The sequence below is a fragment of the Vairimorpha necatrix genome, chromosome 5 (genome assembly GCF_036630325.1).
Source record: "Vairimorpha necatrix chromosome 5, complete sequence".
NCBI classification, from domain to species: Eukaryota; Fungi; Microsporidia; family Nosematidae; genus Vairimorpha; species Vairimorpha necatrix.
Window position 1 is genome coordinate 1017417 of NC_088820.1, and position 23213 is coordinate 1040629.

General features: G+C 24.3%; 6 protein-coding genes across 6 annotated transcripts; 1 reads left to right on the plus strand and 5 right to left on the minus strand.

Annotated features, from left to right (window-relative positions):
* Nucleotides 1–846: 846 nt before the first annotated feature.
* VNE69_05205 (putative SP-containing membrane protein) lies at nucleotides 847–1746 on the minus strand (the record flags this gene model as incomplete). The annotated part of the gene is made up of 1 exon (XM_065473689.1): nucleotides 847–1746. The coding sequence occupies one exon, from the start codon at nucleotides 1744–1746 to the stop codon at nucleotides 847–849; it is 900 nt and encodes a 299-aa protein (XP_065329761.1).
* Nucleotides 1747–3949: 2203 nt separating this feature from the next.
* On the minus strand, nucleotides 3950–4846 carry VNE69_05206 (putative SP-containing membrane protein; the record flags this gene model as incomplete). The annotated part of the gene is made up of 1 exon (XM_065473690.1): nucleotides 3950–4846. One exon carries the CDS (start codon nucleotides 4844–4846, stop codon nucleotides 3950–3952), a length of 897 nt encoding a protein of 298 aa, XP_065329762.1.
* A 906-nt stretch (nucleotides 4847–5752) lies between these two features.
* On the minus strand, nucleotides 5753–6487 carry VNE69_05207 (uncharacterized protein; the record flags this gene model as incomplete). Its single annotated transcript, XM_065473691.1, has 1 exon — nucleotides 5753–6487. One exon carries the CDS (start codon nucleotides 6485–6487, stop codon nucleotides 5753–5755), a length of 735 nt encoding a protein of 244 aa, XP_065329763.1.
* A 5144-nt stretch (nucleotides 6488–11631) lies between these two features.
* On the minus strand, nucleotides 11632–12473 carry VNE69_05208 (putative SP-containing protein; the record flags this gene model as incomplete). The annotated part of the gene is made up of 2 exons (XM_065473692.1): nucleotides 11632–12193; nucleotides 12226–12473. 2 exons carry the CDS (start codon nucleotides 12471–12473, stop codon nucleotides 11632–11634), a joined length of 810 nt encoding a protein of 269 aa, XP_065329764.1.
* A 1152-nt stretch (nucleotides 12474–13625) lies between these two features.
* VNE69_05209 (reverse transcriptase) lies at nucleotides 13626–14222 on the minus strand (the record flags this gene model as incomplete). The annotated part of the gene is made up of 1 exon (XM_065473693.1): nucleotides 13626–14222. The coding sequence occupies one exon, from the start codon at nucleotides 14220–14222 to the stop codon at nucleotides 13626–13628; it is 597 nt and encodes a 198-aa protein (XP_065329765.1).
* A 5511-nt stretch (nucleotides 14223–19733) lies between these two features.
* On the plus strand, nucleotides 19734–20786 carry VNE69_05210 (putative SP-containing membrane protein; the record flags this gene model as incomplete). Its single annotated transcript, XM_065473694.1, has 1 exon — nucleotides 19734–20786. One exon carries the CDS (start codon nucleotides 19734–19736, stop codon nucleotides 20784–20786), a length of 1053 nt encoding a protein of 350 aa, XP_065329766.1.
* Between the last annotated feature and the right edge of the window lie 2427 nt (nucleotides 20787–23213).

Here is a 23213-nt window from a genome sequence, read left to right on the forward strand (position 1 = left end):
ACTAAAGATAAGTGCGTAATTTAAAAGAAAATTTTTATCTAAAAAATATAAGAGCTGTGCGATTTTATTGCTGCGAGATGAGCCATAAAAACTTAGTATATGCAATTAAATCTGTATGACTTTTTTTTTAATAAGATGTATTCTTAAAATAAATTGGGTTTAATTTATACAGATAAAACAATAAATATGACTAAATGAGATTATAAGTAGTTTTTAGACGCTCTTGTTGCATAATAATGTACAAAAACATCGGAAAATATTAACAGGAAATATAGAAGTTTTCAAAAAAAAAATACAACAAACTTATATTAATACCACTAAGCCAAATACGTTTTTATATGATTGTGCATGTTTAAATTCCTATGAAACATACAATATATAGAACAGAGTCATATATATATATATGAGGGAAAAAATGTTAAATTAAAAAGCACTATATAGTAAAATCAATAAAAAAAGCAATTTAACATTGTATGGGGCAAAATGATAAACTAATGTGTATGAAGAAATTATATTTTAAGACTTTTCTAGTTTCATGATATTATACAGATAATGGATATCAGAAGAATATATTTATTCTACCGCTGCTTCGATACATAATCCAAAAAAAATTATCGAAAAAAATTTACTTGGTTAGATATTTGCATTATTTAGCTATAGTTATAATAAACTTTGAATTTTATGATTAGCTGACGAAAAATGTGATAATATTTAAAAATAATATTAAGCTTTTTATCAAATATCATAAAAAGACGCCAAAGTATAAATATTTACAATTTTTTATTTATCTACTAATCAAATTATTTTAGTCTAAATATTTAGTGAATAAATAAATTACATTTTGTTTTAGGATATATATTCAAAGGATGAGTTTGCTGCTTCGTCCCATTGCTTTCTATCTCTTTTTTTGTAATATATAAAACCCAAATAGCTAAAAATACAAATAATTACAAAGAACATTAGAATAACAGGCAAAACAATCCATAAATAATAACTTGACTCACCAACATCATTGACTTCTGCATTTATAACATTGTTTATATCTTTAAGAGCTGCTGTAAAGTTAGTATTAAAATTTTGTAATTCGATATTATGATTATTTAGACACTCGCCTCTATCAAAGACCTCATTATTGTAGTGTATTGCTTTTAAGTTATCGTCTGTTCTTACTGTTTCAGGACATTGATTATAATATACAGATGCCTTATTACACAATTTATAAACAAATGACGGCAAATGACTACTAATGCCGCCTTTAATAAAACATGTATTTTCTCGTATTAAAATTTTCATAGCATCTAGAGGAGCCATTGTTTTACTCATTGTATCTTTAAAACAAATACGTAACATATCGTAAAAAACAAAAATGGCACGTAACATTTCATCTTTGAATCTTGTTTCATTAACTGTAAGGGCATCAAGATATTTTTCATCTGGTTCTTTTAGAGATAAATTTTCTAAAAAAGCATTTTTTAGTTTAACACTTACGTTATTGTAACTAAAATCTGATATGTCATCTTCAATCATTCGCTTGAAAATTTCATGATTAGTTATTGTATTCCAAAAAAAATCAAAAAAGAAACGGACTTTTTCACGAATAAGAAAATCCGCATTAATTCTACTATCTAATCCTATACATAAATTATCAGTATTAATATAATTGGCTAATATAGCAGCATGTTCTTCATTGGAATGTATCATGCCCGACAAGAATATGATAGAGTGGATAAAAAATAATGAACGCATTGGGGGGACGATTAATTTTTTGATATAAATATAATAAAAAAAAATAAAGTTGTCTTTAATTCTAAACTGTTCAGATTTCATACCTAATTTCGGATTTGAAACATAATCGCCCAAAACGTTATTTTCAAATATATTTTTTTATAAATGAAATTTGACAAGTGTAATTAATTGAACGAATAAAAGAACGGAATTCTAAAAAAAGCAAAAAAAATGTAATAAAATCAAGTAAATGTATTTAGTCTCCAAAATTAAAGCGAAGTTCTAACAACAATAATTGCCAGTGATTATATATAAATTTACTTTTTTTAATTCATACTTAGTTATTAGATTAAAGTTGCAAAAAGTAAATTTTAATTTAATATAAATTTTATCCATTGATAATAAATAAATGAGACGAAAAATATTCATTTTTTAAAAAAGTTTTCCTTAACATTTAAATACAGATTTTTTTAGTTTGGGTCTGTTGGATTACAGTAGAAGCAACACCTTGTAGAACCCAAAGAACAGAAAAAAGTATAAAATTTGGCATAATATCATAAAAAAGTAAAATTTTTTAACTTTTAAAATGTTTCATTCATCTAATCAATATTAATTGAACAAGACTTAGCTTAATTATATATTGCAATGTAAAATAAAGAAAAGTCTCGATATACTTCTATGAAGGAATTAATTTTTATTATACATTGTTATAAACACTATTATGTAGGAATAAGCAATTATTTTTGACGAAAAAATTTAACACATTTTTGGAAACAATCTTTTAATAATATTTTTTTAGAAAAGCTTCAGTATTTGATTTTTAGATTTTTATTCTTTATAAAACCAATGAAATTCTAAAAAGGACAAAATGATAAAAATATAATAAATTATTTTTTCTATGCTAAAAACTAGGTAGAATATCATATAATGAAAAAAGATGTCTAAGAAAAAAAATTATATTACATAAAAACAAAGGTTTCTATATGTATTTTATTTATTACTTTTTTGAAGACAGATTCCTAAAATGTACACCATAAAAACAGATTATTGTTTTTTATGAAAATTTACATTTTAATTAGATCGAAACGCCTTTTTTATTTTAATTTTTTTATTTCCGTCTTTAGTTCTCACTGCTTGAATTTCAAAACTAAGTGTTAATTATAGATAAAATTTATTATTTATTCGTTAAAATGAAATTTGCTAATTAAGGAAAATAAAAATTTTTATAAAAAATGAGTTACAAAAATAATTTTTTTGCAATCTTAGTGCATTATTTATCAATTTATGCTCATAAATTATTATAAATAATGTAAATTTATCGCAGTGGAAAAACGTCGACTTTGGTTGTTTTTGGGAAAATTATGTTATGATAATAACGAAGTCGTTATTTTATTGTAAAATCATCTATGGCGCACTAAACTTTATTTGGGAAAAATATACTATCTTACTTACTAATTACTTTTTACAAGATACGCTTACAATCTCTTCTGGAAGTCCCCGGAGCTCCTTCTGAAATTTACGCATTGAATTCTCAAATATTTTTCCTGATCAGTATCAATACCTAGTCTGAATGACAAAGTTGACATATAAAGTCATTTAAAAACTCTTGGTTGTATAAATTCTTCAGTTCTGGGCACAAATCAGAGCTCTTTGATATTTGCGCGGTGAAAATTAGTTATCATTCTATTAAAAATCATCACATAAGAAATTATTTCGCCTTTATTTATCAAGAGAAGCTACAAGCATTTACGGCAAATTTACTTTCTTAATAATATTTTTTTTTAACTTGCATAGCAATTTTAAACTACAATGTAAAACATGTGTGTAAGAGTACACATAAAGGTCGATAATAATTTTAAAAAATATGTAGTCCCAAGGCCGGCCAATAACCCAATTCTATCTACGGTATATACTACGTTGAGAAATAGAAAAGCTTGCTATTTTAAAATTTATCAAGAAGATGCTATATAAAAACCAATTATAAAATTAAATATATTGATTATTTATGTAAAATAGAAATATTTTTTACGTTGTTTTTTGATTTTTAGTAGTAGGACAATGTAATTCAAACTAAAATACAAAAAAAATTATTACAAACAATCAAATTTAGTATTTTAAAATTACTGTTACATATATAGCAAAAAAAAAATATTTTCAAAATAAATACACTAATTTATTATAAACTAATTCTAAATCAATTATAAAAGAAAATATTAAACTACAATTATAACGTAAAAATGATCGAATGTGTTACTATCTCATTAGATCGAGGAGTTTTACATCTTTTATAGTATATGTAATAAGAAAAAACAATAAAACTTATTATTAAACAAATTAGAGCAATTATAAAAATAGCACTCTCAAAGAAAACAGTAGAATCATATTTGTAAGATCTTGTAATAGTCATATTTTCGGCTAAATAATTATACCCTTTAGGGAAAATACTTGTAATATTCGTAAAATCATAGTTGTTATTAATGCATTTTGGGTTAAGTAATAGATCATGCTTTTTAATAATTTCGCCGGAGAGAAATTGGAACTCTAATTTTCCATAACATTTGTTATAATGTGGAATAAGGTCTTTACAAAGTTTGTAAACAAAAGAAGGAATGTTTTCATTAATGCCATCTTTTAAAAAACATGTATTTTGTTCGAAAAAATCTTCTAGCAATTTTCTAGTAAGTTTTCTTTGGGTTTTATGAGGGTTATAGCAGTGCCGTAACATTTCATAATATTCTTTTGCACCAAGAAATAGATATTCAATAAAATTTATTTCAGGTTTCGTGAGAGAATTTTCTACCATATAATCCCATTCATTTTGATTTAACATTTGCAAATATCCTTTTTTAATCAGTGTACTTCTGCTTGTAAAGCTATTTGTTAATCGATTTACTTGTGTCATTTTTTTAAAAATAGTATGATTTGTTATTGCATTCCATAAAATTTCGTAAAATATTCGAACATTGTCTTTAGAAATATTATTTTCATAAATTCTTTTATCTAAGGAATCACAAATTTTAGCGTCATTTAAAACTTTACTAAGTAAATCATTGTCGAAATTACTACATTTTATCACTTCAGGAAATAACGTAATTGGCAAAATATAAAATAACGAATTCATTTGAGGGGTTTAAGTTTTTTTTAATATATATGTGAAAAAAGAATAAAGTGTAAAAGTCCGTAAAACTATTTATATACTCATTTAATAGCATATGGGGGAAATGTATCAGTACTCAAATATATTAATTTGTAAATTAATTTTTGAAATTTCTGTTTATTTAACCGAAATAAACCGGAAAAAAGTGAATATGAGGAGTAATGTTTTAGTTTTTCCATAATGGTTAACAACTTTTCTTGAAAGAATAATTTAGTGACTTTTTACATAAAATTTGATGTTTCATATTTTTGATATCATATACATATAGAAAAATTTAACATTTATATTATACTTACTTTTAACTAAAAAAATATGGCTATAATGTATAAATTTATAATAAACGGGGTTTTTTTTACTTTAGATGAGTTGCATGCCTTGATAAACAAAAGTAATATGTAGAAAACATTCAATTAGTTATAAATTATATTTTAAATAAATATTTACAGTCTTATTATCTGTAACGACATTGCAATATTTTTATTTTAAAATCGAGTATGAAGTTTAGAGTAAGTAAAACCCTAAAAATTCGACTTCAAAAATACTTTTCTCGTAAAAGACAACCGATGTCTAATTTAAAAAAAGTATTTTTATCAAAGGAATATATTATTTAAAAATTCAATCAAACAATTCAAATGATTGGTTCTGTATTTTTATTAAAAAAAAAAAAAAAATGCAAATAAATTATCTATTTTTTTTCGAGAAAAAAATGATAAAAAATTGGATTTATTACTTAATATAATTTTGTTATAATATATCATATATAAATTTCAAAATTCAGCCTGTTTGCTCCATTATTAATAAAAAAATTTATTATAAAAACTTGAAAATTTTATAAATTATTAGTATAAGATGTTTAATTGTATTAATATCTCATAAACTTGTTTCTTGTTGCCTAAGAGATTCGAGTAAACGCCTTTGGTTTCTTTTCTTCAAACACACATATCCTAGTCCCAGCCCCATAAAAAATATTGTCGTTAGCAATACTACAAGAAATATAGAGCTAATACTACTAACAAACAAAGAGCTTTCTTCATTAATATTACTATTTTTAATATAATGATCAAACTTAATAGTATCCGTCATATTATTCATCTCAGTAGTAATAGTATCTGTTATATTATTAATCTCAGTAGTAATAGTATTTGTTACGTTATTTCTTTTAAAGTTAAATTTGGCGATGGAATCGAAAAAACTATTAGCATAATCATCATATAAAACATTGTCCTTCGTAATAATACCACACATCTTGTTAAAACTATCAATATCCATGTCATCAATATTATTGAAATTTACAAAATCATAATTTTCATTGAAACATTCTGCCTTTACTATTTGATTGTGTTTGAATTTTATTACGTTAAACATATATTCCCGTCCACTTAATTTTCCACAAAAACTGTAGTATGAAACCACATCTTTACACATCTTAGAGACAAAGGAGGGAAAATTCTCAATCAGCCCATTTTGTATAAAACACATATTTTGGTTAATAACGTCAATAATGGAATTTTTAATTGAATTATTTTCATTTATGATATCTTTATAACAAAGACGCAGCGTGTTGAAATATTCTGAGGTAGTTGCATGCATGTTATCAATAAACATTTGCTCGTGTGCTTTTAAATTTTTATACTTCATTACATCAAACCCCCATCATTAAAATATTCTAAAAAACCATCAAGAATCATTTTTCTTCTGTTATTAAAACTATTGACTGATGTATCATTTTGTATCATTCTTTCGAAAATCTTGTTACTTGTTACCGTATCAAAAATTAATTTACCGAAAAAACGAAAATTGCTGTATTTTAGGTTATTAATTTCCAATATTTTATCTAAATAATTACAAACATTTTGACTATTAACGATTATATCTAATATGTCTCTTTTATTGTATGACCCTTTAATAAAAGTAACTAAGAAAATAACTTGTTGAAAAAAAAATTTTTTTATCAATATCATTAAGGGTAGAGATATTTTTTCATTATAACTTAAAAAAAAGTTAACCATAAAATTTATGTTAAATTCTAAAAATAAGTTCATTTTGTCTGAAAAAATATTTTTATAAATTAAATAAAAATATTTTTTTTGTACATTTAAGTATATTGATATATGAAAGCAACGGTAATCAGATTAATTGAAACATGTAAAGTAACATTTATTAAAGATTTATATAAAATTTCATAAAAATACTTGTATATAACATGATTTTATGCTTTTAAAATATTAAATCATAAGAATATATATTACTTTAAATATTTATTAATTTTCTTATTGTAAGTCTAATTTTCGAATCGTATAGGCTTTTAATTGTCTCAGATTACTAAAAATAGTGTATCATGAGAAATTATATGTCTAAAATTATTATTGCTAAATGTCTTGAATATTTTTTTTTTGCGATTTATTTTACTACAGTTAAAATGTCTTCTTTATGCATTATATGATATTTTGATAAAAATTTTTATAAAGTAATAATAGTACTTATTGCTAATGTTGTCTTTTAATAGTCGAATAAATACAATTTATGAGACAACTTCTAATGAATATCTTTTAAATACATCAAAACACCTTCAAAAGAACGCCATATAGACGGTATTGGTGTTTTTTTAAATTACAATGAACTCACACATTGTCTTTGAAATTGATTTGTTTTTATTCTTCAACAATTATTTAAGACATGTTTTCTAGATACCTAATTTATTAATTTTTTATAAAAAACAAAGAGTAGACTTAAACAAAAAATTATTTAAAAGGATATCAATGTAAACATATTAAAATCAAGACAGATATATTAATTGAGTTTATAAAGTAACATGACTCACTAATTTTTGTTTTCTTTTTCATTTTATTAAAGTAGTGTATTTATTTTTGCTTGGCTTATAAAAAATGTCTTAAAGAAAAATTTAACTTTATATCAATTGTGGGATTGCCATTAACATCCAAACCAAAAGTTTATGTGATAAAGCATATGATCTAACTTCTTATCTTAGGCAATGCATTTATAAGCGCGCTTTTTTTCTAAAAAACTCCAAATATGGATTTTAAACTTAATAAAACAAAAAATTGAACATTTCAAAAAAACAAAATTACTCGAGGCATACAAAATACTATAGTCTGATATTTTAAAAAAAAAGCTTTAATTTTGTTTTATTTGTATGTTTCCAATACATATTGTGTTTTTCTTATCGCCATAAAATATTGCACATAGTTGAAAAATACTCTAAAATTATCTACTACATCTTACAAATGAAAAAACATTGTAAATCTTTATGTTTTATCTTTGAAGTAAGTAAAAAATTTTTTGAACAAACATATATATATATTTGTTACAACTCTACTAAACTGATCATGAAAAACGAAAACAATCTTAAAAAGATATATATCGATATACAAATGAAAAATTTTAGTAATCTTGTTTAATTTGGTTATTTTTTTTATGATTTTAAAACTTATCATAGGTGTATATTCTACATAAAAGCTATAATAAAATTATTTGGAATTGAAAAAAAAAAACGCCATATTTTTTTTTCTTCGATCACTTACTTAACTACAAGACTGCTAATCTTATTTATTTTTATTTAAGTTGTAGCTAAGAACATCAAAAAATTTCAAAAAACGTGTCGAAAATACAAACAAAATTCTGTTTAATATTTTCTTATGGTTGGTAAGAACAAATATGCTAATTTGGCGTTTGGGTAAATTCTTTTGTATCTTCGCTAAAGCTTTATTTTACAATGAGTGTCTTATCTACAAGATCTTCAGGTTCTATTGTCGGAAGATCAAACTTAAAAACAACAATAATATAATACAAATTCAAATTGCAAATAAAATATTCGATAAACAAATTATATCGATTGCATATATGATTTTAACATATATGAAAATTATTTGAAAATAATTTAAGTATTTGACTTTAGGTAGTAATAACAAAATGCAGTTATAAAAAAAGAATGTAGAGTCTAATTATTGACATTTATTTTTAGAATTCACTCTGCCGACGCGAAAATATATTAAAAATCTTGTAAGACTTTAATTTTCGCTTTGCGGAAATTTTCATATAAACATTTTTCTTCCACGACAATATACAGACATCCTCTAAAAAGATAATATATTCACAAATTTTCGCCCGTGAAAATTTAGTTATGATTACACCAATTGTAACAATACAAATATGGTGAAATTGCGCTAATAATATGAAGATGTAAAGCGTAGCTGAAATTTTAAAAATTTTTGGTTTTATATAGTAAAGATAATTGCTAATATAAAAACACTAACAATTAGCTAATTAAATTTTAATTATCTCTCAATCTTATCTGGGAGACATTTTTAATAAGTCTAACGCAAAATTTATAAGTTCTATATTTGTTGGTCAGAATTGTCGTATACTCATCTAAAACTTCTAAAATGATATATTTGGGCGTTCTGGGACAAGTAAAAAAAAAGATAAGAATGAGACATTAATACGTTTATCTTTTTTAATAGTTTTCTTGGCATTATGAAAGTAGAGAAAATCCATCCATAAAAAAACTTAATTTTTTTTTTCATTTTACATATAACATTGTGTAAGAACTTTTTGCAAAATAAGATTAAATAATGAAAAATTAAAACATATTTTCGCATTTTAACTGTTGAAAAAAAAAAGAAAAACATATTATAAGTCGTTAATTTTGACATAGTATTGATTCATTTATATTTACTAAGCCAACAACTATTAAAAATAACTACCCTTAATTTAAAAAAAACATGTTAAAATTACTCGTTGATGCTAGATAAATCTTGAATATTACAAAATGACATGAGAGCTTTTAATGACAAATCAGATTCTATGTACCTACCAGCGGATTCTAATCTTTTTTGCAACAAAATTTACTTATATTATATAAAGTTCTTACTATAAATAAAAAAATTCATTTTACCACTAACAATCAATGAGTCAAGATGATTGCATATGATTGAAAGCCAATACATTTCGAGTTGTAAGCCTTTGCAAACATATAATTATAATGAGCGGTAATTATGAAGTAATAAGATTAAAAACTACAGATAAGAACATTATTCAATTTAAGATGTGGGAATCTTAGCACAATCTAAATACTTAATGCAATTAAAATTAAGTAGAGTAAGCCTGCATGTACCAGTGTAAAAAAAATTCTAGAGGTTTGATTTACGTATAAAAATTCTAAGTAAATTTTTTACCAAAAAGAGCTTACGTATGATCTCAAAAGAACATTAGGCTTATATCTTAATCTTACTATAATTATTAAATGTGTAGTAAAATGCTTTGGCGTGGTTTTAATTTCTATAGACACTTGGTAAATGAGCAAAGCTAAAGAAATACGAATTATATATTGGATAGTTTACTTGAAGTGACCTTGGAAGTCTAATTATTAATTTCGCTTAAACATACATAATTAGAAGCAGAAAAGGAGCATCATATTGGTAAATCGTTTACCTAGACAAGGTTCGTAGTTCGATTTCTTTTTTTCGTAGTTAAGATGAGTTAAAATACTTTTTCTAAAACCGTCTATTTTTTTTATACTATGCAAATTAACAATCAATATGATTATAAGAATGTTATTGTGATGACCTTATTAATAAATGTATGACAAAATCACGTTAATCATTTAGTTCATAATATTTAAATCGACTAAATTCCATTCATTATTCATTTTTTGTATACAAACAATAAAATATTTAAAAACATTTCTTTAACAAAAAAAAAGGAACTATGCAATAAAATTAATAAAAACTATTATATTGAAAAAATATCTACAAACACCAAAACAACAATCTTATTTTGACTTATCTTATCGTGTTGTCAAATTGAATTCAAATTTTATGCTAAAAAGTATTTATTTAATAATGATACAAAAATTTATTAATTTCTAATTATACAAGAAGACTGAACTGGAATGAAAATATGTACTTACTCTTTTGTATTCTATGGAATTTTATGCTATTAAAAAAATATGATATCTAATTTCTAAACTTGTGTCAAAAATCTTTATTGAAACGTGTCTAAACCTTTCCTTGAAACTTATAATATGAAATAAAAGGTCTTTTTTTAATATACGTGTTGATAAGAATTTACTTTATATTATTATATATATAAATTTGAGTTAAATTTACTGAGTAGTGATAAAAACACTGCAAAAATAATTTTTTAGGACATGAAAGTTGCTTTTTTATGTATTAATATACCATAAATATTTGTAAATTTATAAATATAATTACACAGAAAACCGTTGTTGCTCTAGTTCTTAGCCAAATTACAAATCCATCATTATTAACTTTAAAAAAGCTACTAGAGCCTGTTTTATTAAATAGAACATCCACGGAACTTGTGCGAATATAAGACATATATAGCCGGAACTAAGTTTTTACTATACAAAACAACGGCCAAAAAACGACTTGATATAACTTCTACTTACAATTATTTAAAAAAACATTAAATTTAGAAAAAAAATTAATTTTTTGAAACAATTCAAAATATTGAAGAACACAAATATCTTTTATTTTTTCAAAACTATATAAAAAATAAATGAAATAAAACTTTTAATGATTTTTTTAGCAGATGTATTTTTCAATTTAACATCTTGATACTAAATGTTGTCTGCGCGAGTTAATTAATGTCTTTTGTTTTTTTAGTTTGTAACGCAAATATCCAAATCCTAAAATTACAAAAAATAAAATCATTAGAGTTACTGCAATAACAAAAAAATTAAAAGAATTTAAAATATAATATGTTTCTTAGTTAACATTATTAATTTCTGACGCCTCAATATCTTCTTTATTATTTACGTCAATATATTTATCAATTGAATCAATTAATTCATTGGGCGGTTTATCATATAGTAAATTATCTTTCGTAGTAATACCAAACATATTGTTAAAATTATCAATGTTCATATTTGTAATATTAGTAAAATCATAATCATCATTGTAACATTCAGCCTTTAATAATTGATTATGTTTTTCTTTTATATTGTTGAATATGTATACTCGACCATCTGCATTCTCACATTCATTATAATATTGCACGACTTTTCTACACAATTTATTAACAGTTGATGGAAATTTTTTACTCAAACCATTCTCTATAAAACACATGCTTTGATTAATGGCATTTTCAAGAGCTTTTTTAGAAGAACTACCATTGTTTATGAAATCTTTATAACAAAGATGTAACGTTTTGATATATTCTACTGTTATTATATATAGGTTGTCAGTAAATTTTTGCTCATACGGTCTTAACTTATTATATTCAATAATACTATATTCGTTGTCAATGAAATTTTCTAAATATACCTCCCTAAGTTTTTCTTTTCTTTGTTAAAACTATACTCAGATGTATCAGTTTGTATCATCCTTTTAAAAATTTTATTACTTGTTATTGTATCGAAAATAAATTCACCGAACTGACGAAAATCGGCAAATTTAAGTCCATTTTCTTCTCTTATATAGTTAAAATATTGACATTCGTTTTTACTATTATCAATTATATCTATTATATCGTCTTCACTATGTGACGTTTTTATAACATTAAATAAGAAAATAATTTGCTTAAGTAAATTTAGTTTATGTATTTTCATATGGGGCTTAATTTTTTTAGCTTTTATCTTTATAAAGAGTTGACCATAACTTATTAAAAGCTTTATTTTTTTTAAGTCTTTTTATATTGTAATGCCAATGGACAATTCTAGGTGCATACTGATAATTGCCTTTTTTTAGAAACAAATTATATGGTGACAGGTCCGTTGAAAGATTAAGAAAATAACTGACTTTTGACAGGACAAACCAGTTGCCATAATTGTGTAAAAAATGCCAGTAAAAAAATATATTTGCAAAAACTATTCAATGAAAATATACCAGCATGACATTAGCAAATATATAAAAAAAATATATCTATAAGATGAAACTAAGAAAGGATCAAAAAAAAGCTCGAAAGGAACAGAAAATTAGAAAAACTAAAATTAGATTTATTTAATATCTGGGCAAAGGCCTGTCTCAAATTCATATACATAATTAAGCAAATTTCTGTGTTTCTGCGACATGTCAATTATTTCATTTTGTAAAAAAATTATTTGATATAAAAATATAATACGACATATAGACAGTAGGAGTAAACGAAGCTAAAAAGAAAATGAAATAAAGTGTATTTATAAAATAACTAATTTGATAATTTTTTAACTAATTGAAACTTTTCCATGGGGTATCATAATAATATTTAAAACTATAAATGATATATCTAAGTGAAGTGGTATTCAAAAAATCAAAACTTCGGTAATTTTTAAATAAACATTTTATGAACTATAGATTAATTATTAAAAAAAACTCAAATCAAAATCGTAATAAAATAGGATAAAAGATTATTTAATTTATCATTAATATTAAATATTAATAGCACAGCTTTCTCCGGTATCGCGCATGAGATTCAGCTCTTCAAGGCTTTGGTTTCTGTGGAATTATTTATGTTTTTCAACTTCAAACTTTCAGCTTCATTCCCCTTTGCCGACACCACTTCTTTAACAGTCGCCATATTCGATAGTGCGCTTACAGCTCTAGCCACTTCTTCTTCTACATCCTCATGATCGTATCCTCGTCGTTGTTCAAAAAAGATGGACTCAAGAGTCCTCTTCATTACAATATACTGAATATATGCTTTTATGTAGGGTTGGATTTAATAAAATTAAATTTTTAGATACATAAAATAAAAGATTTATTGAGTTAATTTTCAATTATGTTTAGATATTCATAGCACAGCTTTCCCCGGTATCGCTCATGGGATTCAGCTCTTCACAGACTTTGGTTTCTGTGGAATTATTAATGTTTTCCAACTTCACTTTAGCAGCTTCATTCCCCTTTGCCGACACCACTTCTTTAACAGTCGCCATATTCGCTAGTGCGCTTACAGCTCTAGCCACTTCTTCTTCTCCTGCATCCTCCTGATCGTATCCTCGTCGTCGTTCCAAAGAGATGGACTCTAGAGTCTTCTTCATCACAATAGACTGGATATATGCTTCCAGGTAGGGTTGGATTTCTAGCTCCCTGATGTACTTTCTGTGATATTTGGTCACCACTCCATCCCATGTCATTACATAAGGAACTATTCTTGTCCGGGATTTATGTATTAGTCCCAGTTCATTTGCAAGAAGGTCATATTTTCTTAGTTTTTCATTCTCAACTATAGTAAGTCGATCCTGGTTGGTTATACCAACTTCAACTATTAAAATTTCTTTCTTCTTCTTGTCAAACACAAGAATATCAGGCTTATTATGGGTTACCTTTATATTAGTGGATATTCTCGTATCTACTCTTATTTCTGCACGATCATTTTCCATGATCTCTTGTACTGAGTGTCCACGTATTTTCTTTGTCTTCTTAAACCCATATTTAATACATAGTAAGAGATGAATGCATCTAACTACCTCGTTGTGTCTTTTCATATAATCAAAACCCAACATTCGATCACACTTGGTAGCTAAATGATCCACGGTCTTCCTATGAGATCCACAATGGGGACATTGTCCCTCTTGTCCACAGAAGATATTTCTATCCTGTAGGAAGCAGTAAATTGCTTCGGATCTAGCCTGATTGTTTCCTTTAACCAGCCTTTAGATACATATATATATATATATATATATATAAATTTTGCTTAACTGTCAATTTATAACTTATCTTTCCTCATTTTTTAAAGAATAAGTATCCACTATCATTTAAAAATATAACATCGACAAAAATATAATAGGCCAAGACATACAGTAATGTGAAGCAATAAAATTTATGTATTTATAATGATAAAAATGTCGAAATATAATGACTAATTTTTTTAAAAATTTCGGTTATCTAATCAAACTTTTAATTTCATATTATGTTTATATTTAAAGGATTCATCGTATTCTAACATAAAAAATTTATTAATTCAAATTTTAATATCAGTAAAAACGAAAATCAAGATAAAAATCAAAATCATTACTTAGGAAATATAAGTTAATTTCAAAAACTATAGTAATAGACATAAAGATTAATCTATTTTACCTCAAAAAACAAGTCAAATTAATATAAATTTTTTAAAAAAACAATATTCAATACTTCGCAATACAAGCTTACGTAACATAAAATTGATTACTCATGAAAGACACAACTTTATCGTATACATTTAGTCTGACATGCAAATGTGAAACCCCTTACTTGTATTACCTATTGCAACGAAATGCAAGGACAGAAAAGGCGATTTTCTATAACATTAGTTTAATAAGTTGATATATGACGCAATATTATGGATATCTATTAGAATGTATAAATTGGGGCGAATTGAGAATGATTTTTGTAATAATTTTCTTATAAGATAATTAAAGTTGTTTTTATTGAAAACTCAAAAGAAATCTTTGTGTCAATAATTAGATAATTCTAAAAGAAATCAGAATATAAAAAATAAAAGAGATTTTTCAAATCTAAATCAGCTTTATTAGATCTGTTAAAAGAGGCTTGTTAAAGTATGGTGTTAATAATGAAAACAAATTAGTCGTGAACGACTTCACAATCCAGTTATAAAATTAGAAAGTCTTTTACTAATGCCCCAATAAAATATCATCTTTATTTTGTCTTTATAAAACACAAAATTAATCTTTATAACATAAGTTTATAACTTTACTATTTGCGTCAAATATATTAAATTTGTATATTTTATTATATTTAATACCTCAAAAAACCATGCTACAGAATATTCTTATTACATATCATTTTTTATATTCTTTTATATACTTGCGCGAATTATATTAAAATTTGTTTAAATATATATAATTAGTAGCGTTCTTTAAATTTCGTTCATTTCCGTTCGCGTTTTATTTTTAAACCTTTTAAATTGAAATATCCTAAATAACTAATTGCACTGAGTATGAAAAAATCAAATAAAAACACCTAAACCTTCCAGCTCGATTTAAGGGGTGCATTGTATCTTTAATTGCGCAAGTGCCATTAAACTGATTTTAGAATCATGATTATAACATATTGCTTTATCAGTAGTTTTTGATTCCTTTTAATTTTATTAGAAAATGTTTCATCATTTATTCTATAACATAAAGTGTAACGAGGTATAAAAATATCCGCAGTTTATAAGCAAAAGAAGGGAGCTCATTATCGTGGCCCTGTTGTATAAAACAAGTATTTTGTCTAAAAATATCTTCAATGGCCCTTTTAACATATCTGTCATTAATTATATACTCTTTATAACAGTGAAAAATAAATAATATACTTTTACTTCAATGTAGATATCAATAAAAAATTTCTAACGGAATTTGCAGAAAATTTAAATAATGGGTATGCCTCTTCCTTTAGACCTAAAATTTTATGATATTCTTTTTTAATATTTACTTCTGTTGTAAATTATTTTCTTTAGATTCATTCGAGATTGTAAATTAGAAAATTTCATGCTTAGTAATTGTGTATAAAAAATATCAAAAAAAATTTAACTTGTTATTTGACAATTGAAAATCGTAGATTATTTTTACAAATGAATCACAGATTTGTTCATTATTAAAAATTACTTTTAGTATATCTTCATAACTATCAACAGTGTAGGTCATATATCCTCCGAACAAAATTAATTTGATAACGAACAACAATCACAGCAAATAGAGGCTTTATTTCAATTCTAAAATACTTTTTAAATATAAAAAAGATTAGATGAGACGATTTTAGAATTTATATCTGTTACTTTAGGATTGATATTTACACACTTCTATCAGCCATTCTTATCAACTATAATAGATGTATTACGATGTTAATAGCCTTAAATTTCTCAATTACAACCATATTAAAGACACAATACAATAAAAACTTTTAAATACTAGTTAATTATATCATCATATATATGTAATAGTTTTATTTAATTTTTTACCCCCAAAGTTTTTTGTGGTTTTGAAATATTGAAACTGCGTATTTGATCGAATCGTGTTAAACCAACAACAAATGTATATTTTATGGTCTATTTTGATTCTTGTAATGTGTATATTATATGTTAATACTTTAATGTTTTTTTTTTTATTATTTTTTAAAAACTTAGTCTTAAAATACTGTCAGAATCGTTTTTTAGAACTTATTTAACCCTTCCGCAAGAAAATTCAAAAACAGTCTACAAATAAAGGATTAATATAGGTGTCGAAAATTGAATTTAAAAACATAAGAAAGTCATTCTATTGAATCATATAGATTTATCTGACCTAAATTTTGTTCAAGTCAAATTCAATAGCTAATTTTGTTTATTTTAGAAATTACATCTATGCTTTAGTCATTCTAAAAAAATGGAAACTGAAAAGAATAAAGTAGGTGGTAAATACCATAAACAAAATATATATCATGTTTGCAAAACGTGAAAGCATATGCTGCTATAAATAATTGATTTTATGTTAGCAGAAAAAAAATACAAGTAAATCAAAATTCATAAATTTTTAATTGATGTCATTATAATGTTTTTTTGCAATGAAATATTTATAAAATTGTTTGATTCATGTGTATTCTGTTTACTAATTTGAAAAATAAAATTATAGCTTTAGTCTGTTCCAAACATCTAAATTACATAAAAATTGCACTCAATGTGAATTAAAATGAGTAATACATTTTGTAGTAAAATTAATTTGAAATAAATATTTTTTGTTTTGTTATTTCCTCTATTCTGCCAATCTAAAGATTGTATAAAAGACAAATCTAATCTATTATATAAGTAGAATAAATATTAATTAGCTTTTAAAGATTATAAAACATTAACTTGTCGTACAAAGGAAAAAATAAATATAAATTTCACCGGTAACATAGAAATATGAAGAATACAAACTAATCAAATATAGAAATCATATAAATAATAAAATCAAAAATGCTACTTCTAAATATTCATTCAAATTTCATTATATTATCGAAGATATAATCTATAAAACCTTTTAAACCTATTGATCTTCATTTTTTGCTTCAATTACTTCGGTCTGGAATAAAACTTGATAGTTTATTATATTTGTTTTTTCTAGATAAATTCTTAATTTAATCTGGTACTGTATTGATTATAAATTTAAATATAATTAAAATATTGTTACACAATCTTCTTGGAAAAGACCATAGAGCCTAGAAGCTAACGCAGAACCTATTTTTGTTAAAAAAGAAATATGAACTACATTAAGCATACCCTAATTAAATTAATAAATTTCACAATCTTATTACTTAAGTTGAAAACACTTAAGTTTAAACAATAGATCAAAATTTTTAATTTAAAGATACTGTTTTAGATTTTAAAAGAAAATAAAGCATAATAAAAAATAAAAAAATTTTGTCATAAACTTTGATTTAATTAGGGATTTACACAAATATTCTTTTATTTCTTCTAAATATATGTATAGTTGAATAGGCCAAAAGTCCAATTAAGAATCTACATATATTTACCATATTATCACTAAAAGGTCTTTTTTGGATTGAAATTTCTACAACAGCTTGTATTTTAATATGCAAGAAAAGGCCTTTGTTCGATCATCATGTGCTATTTTTAATAATTTAATAATGCAATGACCAGGACACAAAATAGAAGATAATAGAATCATAATTTATTTTATGAACATGCAATAGAATAAAAAAAATTTTAATGCCACTAAAGCAATATTAAGTTTGGGATTAACCATTACAGTAACAAAATCAATAAAAGTTTCACTCTGATAATCTTTTTTTGTCTTTTTATTTTATTTATTTGAACTGTAAGTTTTTGTGCTATTTTAAGTCTATAGTTACGTTTTATAAGTAATTTATTAATATAAAAAATTCTAAAGCTCATTTTTTAGGCTGACACATAAATTACTATAAGGAATTGTTAAAAGCTTTTTCGCATAATATAAATTCTTGTGACAGATATAAAGATTTTGTGTGTATAAATATCTATATGTTTTTACAAATAAAACTTTATTTGTACATTTTCGTTTACACTTCATAGAATCCTTTATTAAAAATTATACCTTTAAACTCAGTTTTAAAAACTTTTTAGTTTGTTTTCTGATGTTTCAGCTAAAAAAACATTTGTAATTGCTTATGCTGATAACATTCTTACATGTTGATTGCCATTGTCATTAATAAAATCTTCTCGTCCAGGTTAGAGTCACCTACATTTTAAATTAACCAAAACTGAAAAAAAAAACAAAAAAATATTAATGAATCTAATGAGCACCTTAATATTACAAGAAAATAAAGTCATATTGTATATCTTTATAAATTTTTTCTTAACAAAGGTGTAAAACCTAACAAGTGCTGTACTTAAGCATAGGATAAACAATCCAATTGCTCTATTTCTACATATAATTCATGAATGAAAGAAAAGTACATAAGAAAATGTAATCGTGCAAGTTGGGCGAAAAGGTAGTTGACGTGTAAAATGCAATTTTTAAAAAATACCTTAAATTTTTGTAAAAAATAGTTTTGAGATTATAGTTATCTAATTTTATACTATATTTATATGAATAAATGCTTTTCTGTCAAATATATTTTAATTTTTTATACAAGCTTCTAAAAGCTATAAAATCATGTTAGATATTTATGTGGGCTTATATACAAAACGGAAAATTTTAATAATTTTTTTAAATATTTTTTTGTTGTAAAATTTTGTAGCTTAGAGTTTTTTAAAAAATTACTTAAAAAAATGATTAATGTTTTTGATTAATTAATTTTCGTAAAAAAAAATCAAAAAATATTATAATATCTACCGAAGGAATGGCTTTATTTATTTAAAAAACAGGCAATATTTTATATTTCACAAAATCAATTAGTAGGTTAATTTATAACTAAATTTTGATTAAACTATTTATTTGAATATAGGTATTGCCCCCATGAAACATGATATGGGAATTTTTAACTTCTTAGCTCAATTAATCTTCTTCTTAAAAACATGTTTATGTACTTCCAATGGTATAGACTATAATAGTAATCGAATTAAAATTTGTCAAACACTAGGTGGTGTTGCTGAGGTAACTGGCTATCCCTCAATTATATCTGAAAAGTACGTAGAAATGGTTTGGGAAATTGTAACAAAACATGATGTTTTCATAAATTTTCTTGCTAAAAATAAATTAAAAATTTATTGGGCAGAAAGGATTGTTTTTTTAAAGGAGGCATTTACAGAAATTGTAAAGCCCAAGTTCGGCTTAAAATTACCTAATCCTTTTTCACTAGAAAATTATAGCATATCGGAACAATGTTTTATTAATGACCTTATAAATGTCACGACCGGATTATATAAGCAGTTTGGCCTTTGCTATAATAATGCACTAGATAATTCGACACATGCTAGAAAATGGACGAGAATAGTATATGAAAATACATGTTATAAACCGAACGGGAAAGGGAACTTACCGTCAGTAATTTATAGAAAGTGCGACGAATTAAAGAATTATTTTGAAAATTGTTTTGGATTGGAGGGAAAAGACAATATAACAAAAATCTTAAAAAAAAACGAGCACGATCTTAAAAATTCAATTTGTCATGATAGTACCCCATTTAAATTGGCACTTCAAAATGATATTTTTAAATCTAAATATTTTAAAAATAATATTAATTCTGATGCTCTTGTTAGTGATACTGTTATAAAAACAAATGATAACTTAGAAAGTGATAATGATTATGAAGTCGAAAATGCTAGCTTTTTGAAAAAAAATCAAATTGATTTATTTTTCAGTGAAAATTATCGATTTATAACGACAATGTGTATAATAATTTCTATAGCTGCTTTCATGCTTTTAATGTATCATTTTCTGTTTAAAAAGTTGTTTAGTTCAAAAGTTCATCCATACAAGAAAGCTGTTATTGTAAAAACAAGAATCAACAATGGCAATCATTTGAAAAATAATTTCTATGATAATCCTACGATATATTTGTATCAATAATTCGTTTATTAAAAATTTATTTTTACTGTTGCATGTTAAAGAAAATAATTGACGATATATGTTTAATTAATTTATATTTTTACTTGTATTTAACAAAAACGTTTTCTTATGTGCAGTAAAAAAAAAACAATTTAAATTAGATAGATAATTTTTTATTCTAGTTTCTGACAAATAGTCATCAAAAAACTGCCTCTACTAGTTATTTGTTTATAAGAATTTTAATTATCATTTAAGTAATAAGAGATAAAGTTTTTACGAAAATAAGTAATAGGGATATTTAGTTCTGTATACTTTAAAAAAAATTTCTTATGATTTTATGAAGATGATAATTTTCTTAAAAGTCTTCTTATTCAATAAAATTGATTGTATTCAAACATTATTAATCTAAAATTATACATTAAATATACATATCAATTATACATGTACACGAATTAGAATATGATTCAATTTTATACACGTTCTAATTCATAAATTAGTTTTAATAATTATAGTGACCAAATAGCTCGTTTAATATAATTAGCATTTAAATTCTAATATTAATAACCTATCTCTTAAATAGTGCGCAAGGGTCATGATTTTTATATATAAAAAAATATAGGTTTGCAATTGGAAAATGAATACTCGTTTCGTAAATAGAAATTTTTGCTGTAGTGTGTCAGATCACGACCTAAACATATGAATCGATTAAAGACGGTTTATCGGGTATATTAAAAAAAAGTTGCCAGTTAAGTCACATAAAGCTTTGTTTGTAATCATTTAAATAAGATTATCAATTATATATTTTGATAGTTAAATTTGTACATTTCTATATAATATCTATTATAATGTTTTCAACCTATATGTTGAATTTTAACCTTAAAAATATATGACAAAACTTGTCACGCGACATAATTCCTGTGCCTAGTATGGTCAAGTAGGACTCTAAGACTTAAACCCCTCAGCTGCCACGCCTTAAAACAGCCGAGTTATAGACGTAAACAAATACGTCTTCGTCAACAAACAATGATGAATAAGAAAATGTCTAATCTGGTGAATAATGTAAGAATATGGAAAGTTGTACAAGGGACCAGCTTTCCCTCCAATGAATTATAAGTTTGACATTTAATAAAAATAAAATATAAAAAGATGAATTTTTAGCCTGTACGTTGGCACGAAAGATTTAAAAATCAATAAAAATTTTAAGAATAATTAGATTTTAAACAAGCCGAGCGGCCAGGAAGGCATCTAGCACCACAAAACTAATTTTATTAAGAAAGTCTAATTAACATTTTTGTGTTAAAAAAATTATTCTGGTGATGCAAAATTTTTAGATAAAAAATTAAATCCCTTTAATGATGTCAAGTATATTGTATTAATATAACCTAATTATTAACGTTAATTATATAAAAAGTAGCAATTTTATTAGTAAAAAATGTTACACATTAAGTAGTGTTGCAGATATTGGCCAGTCGTTTATACCACCATTGGCTTTTTTTGAAATTTTATAAAATATCATTACAGAGCATGAATACCTATAAAAGTGTTTAGAAAATCGCTCGATATATTTTTTATTTGAAAAACGAAATTTAAAACAAAGCTTGCATATTTATAATTAGGTATGTCCGAATTGATATAAAGGCAAGAGGGCGTTTTCATCAAGAAAAATTTGTACAGAATGAACAAAAATTTCTTGCTTATGTTGTAGGTACCACAAAAAAATAAGTTCTTTAAAATCTTGAGTTTTTGTTACAAAATTCCTCGAGAGTGGGGTACCAAAGGAAGATACAATTGAAGATATGATACTTAACAATTGTGTTTTTTTCCAAAAGCTATTAATAAATGACATGTATTGCTTATAAAATGTTGAAAGGCCAATTAAAGTGATCTATAGGTTGTAAATCGGAGATAAGAATGACAAATTACATTTAATAAATTAAAAAAAAAAGTTATAAAGATTCTGTGTGTTATAATAATATTCTTTCTGCTCATTATGGTAATTCTTACATAACATATACTACCATAATGATGAATCTATTGTAAATAGCACTGTTAAGTTTCTCGACTTCTTATGTTAAATAAATCAAAATTTTTTACTAGAAATGACCAACCTGGACTTGATATATCGATCATAAAGATTTAGTTTTTTTTTACGTTAATTATTCTTTAATACAACTTATATTAGCGTACTTTTTCTGTGCTTTTTATATTATTTTGTATTAAGAAATTACTGCCACAAAAAATGAAAGAAAAAGAAACAATTATGAATGTGGTATTATAAATATTACAAATCATTTATTTTTATTTTTTCAATTTTCCTTTTTTAAAAAATTGACCATTCGACCGGTCTATTCCAAAAATCAAATATTTATTTCTTTTTTGCCCTGACCCCCACCGGATCATGAAAAAGATTACGATCATTTCCCTTGGAAGAGAAGACCAGTGAAGGGC